General features: G+C 50.2%; 1 protein-coding gene and 1 long non-coding RNA gene across 4 annotated transcripts; one reads left to right on the top strand and one right to left on the bottom strand.

The window, feature by feature from the left end:
- Positions 1-3183: 3183 nt before the first annotated feature.
- Positions 3184-6293, bottom strand: LOC119362283. 3 transcript variants are annotated; one of them, XR_005173284.1, is made up of 6 exons: positions 5671-6289; positions 5057-5217; positions 4699-4849; positions 4560-4617; positions 4032-4200; positions 3184-3513 (listed from the first exon to the last, which is right to left on the bottom strand). It is a non-coding gene; the product is annotated as an uncharacterized LOC119362283 (long non-coding RNA). The 3 variants fall into 3 exon arrangements; XR_005173285.1 differs by having other exon boundaries at positions 3206-3513; positions 4032-4188; positions 5671-6288; XR_005173283.1 differs by having other exon boundaries at positions 4032-4617; positions 5671-6293.
- A 4890-nt stretch (positions 6294-11183) lies between these two features.
- Positions 11184-13276, top strand: LOC119367217 (probable pectinesterase/pectinesterase inhibitor 21). The gene is made up of 2 exons (XM_037632796.1): positions 11184-12163; positions 12405-13276. Exons 1-2 carry the CDS (start codon positions 11203-11205, stop codon positions 13124-13126), a joined length of 1683 nt encoding a protein of 560 aa, XP_037488693.1. The 5' UTR covers positions 11184-11202; the 3' UTR covers positions 13127-13276.
- The last annotated feature ends 892 nt before the right edge of the window (positions 13277-14168 follow it).

The raw sequence follows: 14168 nt of genomic DNA, 5'->3' as shown, positions 1-14168 counted from the left end.
GAATCTTAAGTTTGGCATTCATGTCTTTGTCACATTAGTTTCGGTGTTATGTTGCGGCTAGCTAAGTTGAATTTAATCCTGAGTTTCACTTTAGCCAAAGGTTCTAAGTGCCTTTCATGTGTGCAAGCTAAGCAACCTCACAAGCCTCACAAGGCTGCGGAGGAGAGACACTTGGCACCATTAGAACTCATACATTCTGATCTTTGTGAGATGAATGGTGTGTTGACTAAAGGTGGAAAGAAATACTTCATGACATTGATAGATGATTCCACTAGATATTGATATGTGTATCTGTTAAATACTAAAGATGAGACTCTACACTACTCTAAAATCTATAAGGCAGAAGTTGAGAATCAACTAAAAATGAAAATTAAACGAGTCCGATCAGATCATGGTGGATAATACTTGTCGAGTGAGTTTGATTCCTTTTGTGTGGAACACGGCATTATTCATGAGAGGACGCATCCCTATTCACCCTAGTCAAACAGGGTGCCGAGCAGAAAAACCGTACTCTAGCTGATTTGGTTAATGTCGTGTTAGATGCATCTGGTTTATCTAAGGCATGGTGGGGAGAGGCTATATTGATGGCATATCATGTCCTGAATAAAGTTCTGACAAAGAATAATGATATGACTCCCTATGAGAAATGGGCGAAGAGAAGGACAACACTCTCGTACTTGTGTACTTGGAGCTGTTTGGCAAAAGTCAATATGCCCATCCCCAAAAAGTGTAAGCTTGGACCAAGGACTGTGGACTGCATTAATTTGGGATACGTTAAGAATAGCGTCGGCTATATATTTCTAGTAGTGAAATCTAAGGTACCTAACGAGAAGGTCGGTACAATTATGGAGTCTAATGATGCTACATTCTTCAAGGATATTTTTCCTATGAGAGATATGCAAAGCACTTCTAGACAGGAATCTGAGGAGACTCCTGAGCCTGCCATTCCAATGGAATATTATGAACAAACACATGATGAAAATCCCGAGGAGGATCACGAGGAAACTCTTGGTAGGGGCAAGAGACAAAGGACTTCAAAGACCTTTGGTGATGATTTCTTCGTGTACCTCATGGATGATACTCCCACTTCTATTTCAGAAGTGTATGCCTCTCCAGAAGCTGACTACTGGAAGGATGCAGTCCGTAGCGAGATGGATTCCATCATGGCTAACGGAACTTGGGAGATCATTGAGCGCCCCTATGGTTGTAAACCATTGGGATGTAAGTGGGTGTTCGAAAAGAAACTTAGGCCCGATGGTACGATTGAAAAGTACAAGGCTAGGCTTGTGGCCAAGAGCTATGACCAGAAAGAAGAGAAAGATTTCTTTGATACTTTATTCACATGTGGCCAGACTGACCACCATTCGAGTATTACTCTCGTTGGTGGCCTCGCATGGTCTTCTCGTCCACCAAATGGATGTTAACACAGCTTTCCTGAATGGAGAGCTACACGAGGAAATCTATATGCAACAACCAGATGGCTTTGTGATAGATGGTTAGGAAGGAAATGTGTGTAGGTTGCCGAACTCTTTATATGGCCTGGAACAAGCACCTAAGCAATGACATGATACGTTTAATAAAACTCTGATATATGTTGGCTTCGTTGTTAATGAAGGTGACAAATGTGTATACTATCGCCATGGTGGGGGCGAAGGAGTTATATTGTGCTTGTATGTTGATGGCATACTAATATTCAGAACCAACCTCAAAGTCATTGAGGAGGTCAAGTCCTTTCTATCTCAGAACTTTGAGATGAAAGACATTGGTGTGGCTGATGTTATCTTGAACATCAAGCTACTGAGAGATAATGAGGATGGGATTACACTTCTGCAATCCCATTATGTTGAGAAGGTGTTGAGCCGTTTTGGATATTCTGGCTGAAAACCATCTCAAACACCATATGATCCTAGTGTGTTGGTTCAAAAGTTTGAAGGCACAGCTAAGGATCAACTGAGATACTCTCAAATCATTGGTTCACTCATGTACCTAAAGAGCGCAACAAGGCCTGACATCGCGTTTGTTGTGAGCAAACTGAGCCAGTTTGTTTCCAATCCTAGTGATGTACATTGGCATGCTATTGAGAGAGTTATGCGTTATCTGAAAGGTACTATGAACTATGGACTTCACTATACTGGATACCCGTCGGTACTTGAAGGGTATAGTGATGCGAATTGGATCTATGATGCTGATGAGATAAGGGCCACAACTGCGTATATGTTTATCCTTGGAGGTGGCGCTGTTTCCTGGAAGTCTTGCAAGCAAACGATCTTAACGAGATCGACAATGGAAGCAGAATTAACAACTTTAGACACATCTGGTGTCAAAGAGGGATGGCCTCGAGATCTTTTGATGGACTTGCCATTGGTTGATAAACAGGTTCCGGCTATCCTTATGAACTGTGATAACTAGACTGCCATCATCAAGGTGAAGAGTTCAAAGGACAACATGAAGTTCAACAAACACATAAGAATGAGATTAAAAGCTGTCAGAAAATTAAGAAACTCCGGAGTGATAGCGTTGGAGTATGTCCAAACGGCTAAGAATCACTACACCACAACACTGATGTAATGGCATGTAATCTGTCGGGAGAAATCACTTTAAAGGTCAGGCAAACTGTCGGGAGAACATTTCTCCCGGCAGATAGAACTGTCACGAGAACGGCTGCCGGGAATTAAGAAACTCCGGAGTGATAGCGTTGGAGTATGTCCAAACGGCTAAGAATCACTACACCACAACACTGATGTAATGGCATGTAATCTGCCGAGAGAAATCACTTTAAAGGGCAGGCAAACTGCCGGGAGAACATTTCTCCCGGCAGATAGAACTGCCACGAGAACGGCTGCCGGGGATTACTTCTCCCGGCAGATAAACTCTTCCCGGCAGTTTTTCTGCCCTTGCCCTTGTATTTGCCGACAGTATGTTTTCTCCTGGCAGATTATTGAAAACACATGAAATTTCAATTACCGGCAATCCATTTGCCTGCAGAAGCCTTTTCACCCGGCAGCATTTACGCCAGCAGGTACATTTCACTACCAAATTAATCTATGCATCCCTAATATAATATCCATTCATTATCTTCAAACAATCATGAAATATTACATAATTTATACATACACTTTAATCACAGTAGCACATACATCTCATCCATACACTTCAATCAGAGTAACATATAGGCCTTGTCCAGAAAACCTTAAACATCATCAGATAAACATAATATCCACATATATATAAGGAGGTTCTGCCACAAAAGGTACATTACATACATGTTAAATGTGCCACAACCAAACTGAAGTATTGCCACAAAAGGAGAAAGTACATATGTTTATGGGGGTGCCACACAACCAAAATGAGCATATAGTGGCTTAACCAGCAAATGAGCAGAGCAAGACAGCAAGTGTCCAGGTTCAACAAACATAGCATATTACATAATCACTCAGCAACTTAATCATAGGTTTTCCAAATCATCAGCGGCTTCAAGATCTTCCTAATCTCCGTCAACATCTATAGTGAAACCTGCAACAGATAGGAAATTCGAAATGTAGCTCTCCTTTCAGATATTTTTTTAAGTAACAACATGCGGCAGTTTAACTACTCGGCGAAAATAGAATTCTTGTAAATGTACAGCACTTCATCATCACAGCAAGCAATGATCAAGCAGGAATTGTTTGAAGTGCACATACAGAAATCTTCCAAGTGCAGATAAGCAAAACAAGAACTTGTACAATCAGTGGTGAAGCCATGTACAAGCTGGGTAGTCCCAACTTTTTGGTGAAACTAGCATGTATGTGTAGAAATGTTAAACAAATTTGCACAAATTCATATATTTAGCAGTTTTGGCACCGCTGGTGCAAAACCTGCTCCGTTCAAAACAAATTAGAACTTAATAGTGAAAGCTATGACTAAAACTCGATACAGTACTATATACAATAGATTGTTGGACTCTACAAATAGGCAAAACTCTATGCAGTACTATATATTGAACAAATAGGCAAAACTCCATACAAATAGGCATGAATGTATACTGTACGTACATAGTACACTGAGCAGTACAAATAGGCAGGGGCGGGGACACGTCAATCCAAATACTTCAGGAAATGCAGCAGCAATACCCATCATAAAGAATCTGTTTTGTCACGGCGAAAAACAACGCAACCAGGCAAAATTTGCCAGAGTAGGAAGAGCAAGGAGCTGCCAGTATAGCTAGATATTAACAAATTAGAATCTGCCAAAAATCAGTACTTTACAGAGTTGAGGGCATGAAAATTTTCATTTTGTAAACTTCGGTACTTTCCAGAGTACAAGTTGCTTCAGTACTGTACAGTAGTGGAGTTTAGAATCTGGTTGTCATTTAGAATCGTAAGTACTGAAATATTTCCTATAGTACAATACTGAAATACATTTATAGTACTGAAAAACATCAATATTGTACTATTTCCTGTAGGAAATATTTTGTAGAAGGTGCGCAACCAGGAAAAATATTTTGTAAACTTCAGTACTGTACTATAGGAAATATTTACAGAGTTGTGGGCATGAAAAATTCTTGGAAACATGGATATTACGTCCTCAGCTTGCTTGTGGTTGCATTCCTGCTTTCGCCATGGGCTTGTCCACTTCCAACTGCATACACAGGATAGGATAGAAAGAAAGCTTTTTAAGCAACCAGCCATGATAAATTCAATCTGAAGAACAAAAGCTCACATGCTTCATATCCACCCCCATATTCCCCTTCATGTCCACATCCACCTTGATGTCCATCTTCATGTCGATATCCCCGTCAATATATGCTTGTGTGTTTCTAGCTTTATCCATCCAATTCTTGTCCATTCTTGACCAGTTTCACTATAATTGCCTAACATACGAAAGAAAGTGTACTTCTATTAATGGTGAATATCTAGTAGGAAAATGCATACCATTCTTATCTAGTACACGCAAACAGATATACAATACAGACCAGGAATAAAATCTAGCACAGTAGAAATAGTGAATTGAAACATCTCATTTCATGAAATGCTAAAATAGTTGTAGGAATATCATGGGAATAGCAAAGAAAAATCACCGTTGATTAAAAAGCAGAGGATGTGGTGCTGCTCTGGCGATGAAGCAAAGGACCTACATGGCACTACTCGGGCAAGGAAGTAGAGGTGAGGCAGCACTGCTTCAGGCAAGGAGGTCGATGAGGCGCTGCCTAGAGGAGACAACATTCTGGAGGTGCCTTGCCTGAAGGAGAGGAGGACCAAATACATTAATAAGATACAAATCGAAGGACAAAATCAAGGGTGCAACCATGATAAACTAAATAATGCAAGCAACATGCTAATGCTTTTACACAGTTTGATGTGACATCAATATGAACAATGAGAAAACTTCAAATCTACAACAGACTGCAGTTGACATGACCACATATATTTTAACTACTATGGTTACTAATGTTCCAGTAGATACCCATGATATAAGGGCGCTCCTTGGTCCGTGGGTTGTCCCCTGGTGTTGTTTCTTCACTAATAATGCAAAATGCTTATTTGAGTAACTATAAAGTACATAAACACTCCCAACAGATCAATACAAGCAAAAAGTTAGCAAGATAAATTGCATCTATTTTAAGTACAAGAGGACTCCCAACAGATTGATACAAGCAAAAATTAGCAACAAAAACTTGCTTGAACAGTATACCAATCTCTAGTGGAGGTGTGACCGATGGAGAAGGTGCAGCTGCCAGAGGAGCTCAATAAGGAGGCGGTGCCACTTGAGGACCTCCTTGGTGCTCGGTTGAGCTTGTGCGGAGGGCCTGCTCGGGGGAGGAGATCTGCAGAGGAGGATGGTGGTGAGGGACGACGGCGGAGGAGTATGGTCGCTGGCTGAGTGCTTGGGGTTGATGGCACGGCTCTGAAGCGATGGTTGCCGGCGAAGTGCTTGGGGGCGATGGCCCGAGCTTGACTTTTTTGGGTGCTCGTGGGGGTCCTGGTGGAGGGCACGGCAGTGGGGTGTCATTGGGGCGACGGAGGAGTTGCGATGGTGTGGGGCGACGGCGTGCTCCAGGTAGAGGTCGCCGTAGTGGGATGGGGGCTATGGCGCCGGCGGTGGTTGGGGACGGCGGCGGCGGTGGTTTGGGACGGCGGCGGCAGCGGTTGGGGACGGCGGCGACGGCAGCGGTTGGGGACGGCGGCGGCGGCGGTTGGGGGCTACGGCGGCGGCGGCGGTTGGGGGCGGCGGCGGCGGCTATGGGATCTGATGCTTGGGGCGGCGGCGGCTGCAATGGGTTAGGGTTCGTGGATTTGGGGGAAGAAGTGGTCTGTTGTTTTTTTTAGAGAAAGGAGTGGTCTGGTGTGGTTAAGCCGTGAAGGGCCGGCGCGCGCGTTAACTTCTTTGTCGGGCCAAAATGTCAGTCATTCTCGCGCGCTTTTTTCTCGCTAGCGCGGGCTTTAGGCCCGCCTCGTGCCAAAGACGGTCCCCGGCAGTATATGCGCCGGGTTCTAGGTGTCCCGGCAGATTGTGTGCCCTAAATTATACCGGCAGTTTGAGCGCCGTTGTCGCTCAAGTTCTCCCGGCAGTTTGCCCGCCCTAACATACGTGTACCGGCAGACACTAATGTCCCGGCAGTTTATTTGCCCTTAAACCGGTGTTTCTCTCGGCAGTTAATTGCCCCTAAACAAGTGTTGTGGTGTAGTGAATCTGGCAAACCCCTTTACACATGAGCTACCACGTGTTGTGATAGATAATGCATCGAGGTAGATGGGTATGAGTTACCATGGTGGCAACCCAACCTATGTGATCGAAGATCCCGTGAAGTAGGACCTGAGAAAACAAGCCAGTGGTGAACTGAGGAGAGTAACGATACTAACCCACTTCGTTGGAGATGCAATACTCTCGATATTGTATGGTAGGATGACTTTTGTCTTAATGTGTTCCAAAGCTTATGTAAGCAAGATGCTATCCTACAAAGCGATCTTTGGAGGAGCACACCTATATGAGCCTGACTGTTGGTCACAGTCCATGAGATTGGGGTGATCTCTAGTAAGCTCATGAATAGGCCAGGAGTGTGATTTATACGCTCCACCCGAGGGGTCAGCCTTCGACAGCCTAGTACTAGTAATACATGTGGTGAAGCTTCTTTACGCCAAACTAATTCAAGGCATAGTCCATTGTTCAGTTGTGAATGAGTGTAGCTACTTGCTCTAGGTGAAGTTTAACCTTAACAAGTCTTCACTGAAACACTGGTATATCGAAACAGCAATTGGAACAAAGGACACAATGGGCCGTCAAGATCTGGTGGGGGATTGTTGAAATATTAGGGTGGGCCTAGGGTCCATCTAACAGTTTCTGAAAATCTCTAAGGGCCCATATGGGTTTCATTGGCACTAGGTGTAGTGAGAAGTTTAGTCCCACCCCGAAAGTTTGAGAGGAGTTGGACCTCCTTATAAGGGTTTCTCTTCCACATGCTATTGGAGCTTGAGAATAGAAGAGGCCCTTGCGCACTCCTTCTCTGCCGCCCGCCTCATCACGACGTGATGCGACGCAACGCGGGTTGCGGGAATGAGCTGAGCCGATCGCACACATATGCGCTTATTTTTGTCGGTCAGTAACGGAGAGTTTTTGACAGCTGGGCCATGATCTGAGACGTCGGATTGTGGGCTGCCGCGAAATGCTGCCGGTGACTCCGTCCCGTCCGTTGCGTACACGGTCAACAGGAAAACAGGTCTCTGAAACCCCGCTTCTCAGGATCCTGTACGGGAGAGGGGCGAATAGGTTTTTGGGAAGCGACCATGCGACTGCTCGCCTCCGATCCGCTACTTCCTCTACGTCTGTGTCGTCTTCGCCAACACCATGTCTCAGACCGAAGCCGACAGTCTCGCCGCCGAGAAACTCAAGGCCGACAAGAAGGCAGCTAAGGACGTCGCTGCTGCTGCTGCCACCGCCGCGGCTTCTGCCTGGCTTACTAGAGGGTATAACCCGTTTATCCCGCTCCTACTATTTTTTGTTATAGCCATGCTAGCATTATGCGTAGATGTGTCTGCCATTAGCGTAGTATGTGCTTGTGTGGTTCAATATCAGCATGTTGTTAATTCTGTCAATGACATGCTAGTGATTTATTCATGGATTAAATTAATCAAAAAATTGCCTATTTATTCAACACCCTGAAGGACTACTCATCTATTGTACAGCCGCCAGTCCAATAAGCTAACTATATACAGAAAATGAGAAGAACAAGTATTGAATGTTATTGATTTTGATTCTCGTGTGACGGGAAAGGTACATTTTCTACTTTAAAGTACATTAAAAATATAAAAGTACACATTTTAATGATAAATTTGAATACTAAACGTTCATTTATTCGAGGACGGAGGAAGTATTGATACACTGTGTGAACTTACGAACTGTTCCTATTCAAACTGTTGTGTTTTGTCCTCCTCCTAATTACTTCTCGCTCGGTACCATAATACTTTTCGCTGGGAAACTTGCACTGATTCTCCCCAACGACAAGTATTAGAGCATCTCCAACCGCCCCCTAGGAAGGCTCCCAGGAGCATTTTTCACCGCCGGCAGACAAAAAAAGCCCCACTCGCGCCCCCACGAGCTCGTTTAGCGCTAGATTTGGCCAAAAACAGAGCCGGCGACCCCGACGCGAACCCGGGAAGCTGGGGGGCACCTGGGGGGCTTAATTCGCCGTTTTGCATGCGTAGACCCATCTGCCAGCGTCTCTCTTCCTCTCTCTCATTCGTTTCCCTCCCTGGCCCACCCACGTGCTTCCCTCCACACACCCACCCCCCCTCTCTCTCGGCAGGGCTGCAACTTCTCTCTCTTCTCTTCTCCATCTCTCGCCTCGCCGCACCCGGCACGCCGCCGCCGTCGCCTCGCCTCGCACAGGTCCGGGGCAGAACGCGGAGGACGGGGGACGACAGGATGAAGGAGCTCCGGGGCCGGCTGGCGGACTACGCGCGCCACCCTAGAAGCACGGCCACGGCACGCTCCTCCTGCAGCCGGGCCGGATGCGTCGGTGCCACCAGGAGATGGCGCCCACGCCGCCTCCCTCCCCAGCTTCGCTAGCTTCCCCTGGCTCTGCGCCTCCGCGTCCTTGGCCTCGCCTCCGCCACCCGCTCGTCGGCAGTCTTCGGGGACTTGGGCCTGCGCCCTCTTGGTGGCGTCCTGCTGCTGCAGCAGCGCGTCCCCCGAGGCTGCGGCGGTCTACGCCGACGCCTTCACGGCTCCTCCAACCCTGGCCACACGCGCGTCTTCTGCGGCGACCTCTTCCTGCATCGCTAGTGCGCTCGCCTTCGCTCGCTCCGCCTCTCACCGTGCATCGTCAAGCTTTTCGGCTGTCGTCTTCTTCTCCTCCTCTTCGCTGTCCCTCGCTCTTGCCTGCACCGCGGCGAGCTCGGAGGTCACCTGGCTCAGCTCCTCCTCCAGCGACGGCATGGACGCGGACGACGACGTGCTCTGCTTCGCCGTTCGATGGCATGGCCCCATGCAGTTGATGAGTTTTGGGATGCCGGTGGAGCTTCACTTGTGTGGTGCCGACGACCTGCCGCTCAGAGCGGACGCGGGGAGACAAGCTGCTGGCGGCCGGTTCGTCATCCGGCGGCTTGAGCGGCAGCGGACGAGCTGCTCACCGGCCCTGGCACGGGGCGGACGCGGCGGTCAGCACGAAGACGACCAGGTGGGCGAGCGAGTGAGGCGTGGCCTGGGGGACACAGCGGCTGGGAAAATTCCCACCCCAAGAGCTAAATTTGCGCCGGCAAGTTTTTATCCGGCGCAAAAATCGTCGCTGGGGGACACAACGGCTGGAGATGCTCTTATGGTACAGAGGGAGTATATGCGAAATCCATCACTTGCAGCTAACAAAAAAACTACGCATAGAACAATGTGAAGAGTGTCTCCTCCCATCAACAATATCATGTAGCTGCAAGAACAAGCATTTGGATTATTTTAATGTTAAGACATGACTTTAAATAGGAGGCATACACAATAAAAAAATATACAGTACGAGGCACACAGAATACACATACACACTAAAAAAATACATAGTACGAGGCATACAGAAAGAGTCTACAGGCAGACATTTCAAACACTCTCAAATTACCGGGTTGGCGCCTCAAACCAGCCTCAAACGCTCGGACTAACCAACACCCCTCATGTCTAGCCCAAATCTGGGGCGTCTAGGGAGGTCCGGAAACGACCAGACGCGTCCTCCACGTTGGAGCCGGCCCATGCTTACCCGCCCTGACCCACATATATTCGTTCCCATCCGCTCCCCGGACCAAACCCTAGCCACTTCACTCCACTGTCCTCCAGTCCACTCCTCCATTCAAGCTCCCGTACGACGATCTCCGCCCTTCTCCAGCATGGCGGGCAGCGGATCCATGTCCTTCGTCAGTCGATCCACGAACTGGGACCTCATCCCAGTCAGCCCCGAGGTGGAAATGACCATTCGCATTGCACTCCGCCGCGCCGCCGAGGAGAATGCCCGACAGGGGTCGGACACGATCCGCTGCGAATCAATCGTGTCCACCCAAATGGTGTGTGGATCATGGACGAGGCAGGTCGTCGCTGCCTCACTAGAGGTGGTATGCTCAATTTGGCACGACGGTTTCGTTGTTGACCTCACATCCACCGGCAACGTGCAGGCGACAAGTTCCGACGAGAAAGAGTAGGGCATGAAAGACAGTGGCGCCTCGAGTTCCATGAGCCGGTGTGTGTCCCGTGTTCCACTCTACCTCGCTAGCGACCGAAGAAACACTATGAGGGGCGCAGCCGGCTGCCGCACATGGACACGGCGGAGCTGGATGAGCTCTGTTTAGATTAAATTTCATGTTGCATGTAATTAAATGGATTTGTGGTTTCTTAATTGATGTATTCGTTATGGAAGAGATTGTTTGAGGTGCGATTGGTCATTGTCTATAGACGGGTATGTAGGCATTTAAGAGGCCGGATTTGGTGTATCCGAGTGTAGATAACCACCTGCCCCATGCACACGTGACACTTCGGCACATGCATGCTTGTAGTTGCGTGTACCCGAAGGGCGGAGCCGACCATCTATTTTCGTCGTGCGACTCTCCGTACACCTCGCCGCTTTCCCAGCTCCGGCGTCGTCGGTCCATCCATTTCTTCACCTCGCCGGCTAGATCGCCGCTCGTTAAAAGCTGTCTCCTCCGTCTCTCCGCGCTTTCCAGTACAGGGACCCGGCCGGACTCCACCCGCCCCGACACCATGAGCAAAGGTGCGATCATCGGCGCGTCGACCGTCCTGGTGGTGGCGGTCGTCGCTGCCGTGTGCGTGGTGTCGTTCAAGGGCAACGGCGAAAAGGGCGATGGGGAGCTCACCACCTCCGTCAAGTCCGTCAAGGCCTTCTGCCAGCCCATGGACTACAAGGAGACGTGCGAGGCGGAGCTGACCAAGGTGGGCGGCAACGCCACGTCGCCGACGGAGCTCGCCAAGGCCATCTTCGAGGTCACCTCGGAGAAGATCAGGAAGGCCATCAGCGAGTCGGCCACCCTGGAGGAGCTCAAGAGCGACCCGCGCACGTCGGGGGCCCTCGAGAACTGCAAGGAGCTGCTGGAGTACGCCATCGAGGACCTCAAGACCACCTTCGACCGCCTCGGCGGCTTCGAGATGACCGACTTCAACAAGGCCGCCGCCGACCTCAAGACCTGGCTCAGCGCCGCGCTCACCTACCAGGAGACCTGCCTCGACGGCTTCGCCAACACCACCACCGACGCCGCCGCCAAGATGCGCGGCGCGCTCAACGCCTCCCAGGAGCTCACCGAGGACATCCTCGCCGTGGTCGACCAGTTCTCCGCCTCGCTCGGCAGCCTCAATATCGGGAGGAGGCTGCTAGGGGAGGAGGACGGCATGCCTTACTGGATGAAGGACGGCAAGAGACGGCTGCTGGAGGCCGAGCCCTCCGCGCCCGAGTTCAAGCCCAACGTCACCGTGGCCGCCGACGGCAGCGGCGACTTCAAGACCATCAAGGAGGCGCTCGCAAAGGTGCCGCCCAAGAGCGCCTCCATGTACGTTATGTACATCAAGGCCGGCACCTACAAGGAGTACGTCTCCGTCGGCCGCCCCGTCACCAACCTCGTCATCATCGGCGACGGCGACGACAAGACCATCATCACCGGCAACAAGAACTTCAAGATGAACATCACCACCAAAGACACCGCAACCATGGGTACGTACGTACGTACGTACCGTCATTTTGTTTTAACACATAGATAGATGTAGACGCTCATACACTCGATCACCCCTATATATGAACGCATGCACACCCTACCCTTATATATGAGCACCTAGCTTTGAGAGACTAAGCGGGCCATCATCTTGAGATTGACCAAGTCATCAGGGACGCACAATCCACCAAAGCAAATAAATTGTACTACAAATTAATGGAGGAAATGCGCGCGTGCATGCAGAGGCGATCGGGAACGGCTTCTTCATGAAGGGCGTGAGGGTGGAGAACACGGCGGGGGCCGAGAACCACCAGGCAGTGGCGCTGCGGGTGCAGAGCGACCAGGCCGTCTTCTACCAGTGCTACTTCGACGGGTACCAAGACACGCTCTACACCCACGCGCAACGGCAGTTCTTCCGCGACTGCACCATCACCGGCACCATCGACTTCATCTTCGGCAACTCCCAGGTGGTCATCCAGAACTGCCTCATCCTACCGCGCAAGCCCATGGACAACCAGCTCAACATCATCACCGCGCAAGGGCGCCGCGAGAAGCGCTCCGTCGGGGGCACCGTCATGCACAACAACACCATCGAGCCGCACCCCGACTTCAAGGACTCGACGGGCAAGATCAAGACCTACCTGGCGCGCCCATGGAAGGAGTACTCCAGGACCATCTACATCCAGAACGAGATCGGCGCCTTCATCGACCCCAAGGGCTGGCTCGAGTGGAACGGCGACTTCGCCCTCGAGACCCTCTTCTACGCCGAGGTGGAGAACACCGGGCCTGGCGCCGACATGAGCCAGCGCGCCAAATGGGGCGGCATCAAGACTGTCACCTACGCCGACGCGCAGAAGGAGTACACCGTCGAGGCCTTCATCCAGGGCGAGCAGTTCATCCCCAAGTACGGCGTGCCCTTCATCCCGGGGCTCCTCCCGCAGTCGGAGGCAGGGAGGGATCATTAACTCCATCCCTCACCATGTTTCATTATTCCGCTGCTCCATTGCTGCTTGTGTGCAATTAGCTGAGTTGACATATACGTACTATTATACACTATAGTGCATTGCGTACCATGATGATTAACTAAATACATGTATACTTTTTACCGAAAAAGGGTCACGCCCCGCTTTATATATAAAGCCAATGCCAAAGCCAACATCCAACAGGTCCACACACACAGTCCACACGCACACAGAGTCCAAACAAAAGCAAGCATCAAGGGTTACGGCTGAGGGCACAGCTCAACAAGCCCAACACACACACACAAAAAGGCACACGCGCCAGGAGGGAAACATCCTCTAGTCGGGCTCCGGGGGTGGCGGCGGGAGCGGAGGCGCCAGGCGGAAGGCCAACGAACGGAGGTCGGTGAGGAGTCTGTTGATGGCGTCCCGGTCCTGAGGGCGGCTAAGCGGCCGCCAAAGCTGCAAGTAACCACACATTTTAAAGATGGAGTCAGTAGCACGCCGAAGGGGCACCTTCTGAATGACAAGCTTATTGCGAACCGTCCACAGCGTCCAGGCGAGAACCCCGACGCACAACCATCTAATATGTCTGTAGCGAGGGGGGAGGCTTGAATTTCCGCAAGCAAGTCAGGGAAGTTGGTGTTGCACCAATGTCCCCCAACCGTTTCGCGGAAACAAGACCAAAGGAACTGTGCCGTGTAGCAAGAGAAGAAGATGTGATTAGCGTCCTCTACCGTGCCACACAGGGGGCACATTCCATCGCCAGGACCATGGCGCTTAAGAACCTCAACGCCGGTCGGGAGGCGGCCGCGGATCCATTGCCAAAGAAAGATCCGAATCTTTAGGGGGAGGCGGATGTCCCAGATCAGACCGAAGGGCTCCGGGGCTGACGAGGGGGCAATAGCCGCGTAGAGGGATTTAGTGGAGAAGCAGCCGGAGGGATCTAGGCGCCAGGAGATGGCGTCCGGAGAGTCGGCCACGTCCATAGGTAAGAGGGCGACTGTCCTGGAGGAGGACATCCCAGGCAGCCACCTCAGTGGGGCCA

This window comes from Triticum dicoccoides, chromosome 2B, assembly GCF_002162155.2.
Source record: "Triticum dicoccoides isolate Atlit2015 ecotype Zavitan chromosome 2B, WEW_v2.0, whole genome shotgun sequence".
Taxonomy (NCBI): Eukaryota; Viridiplantae; Streptophyta; class Magnoliopsida; order Poales; family Poaceae; genus Triticum; species Triticum dicoccoides.
The sequence above is the reverse complement of the archived record's forward strand: the minus strand, read 5'-3'. Positions and strand labels throughout refer to the sequence as shown.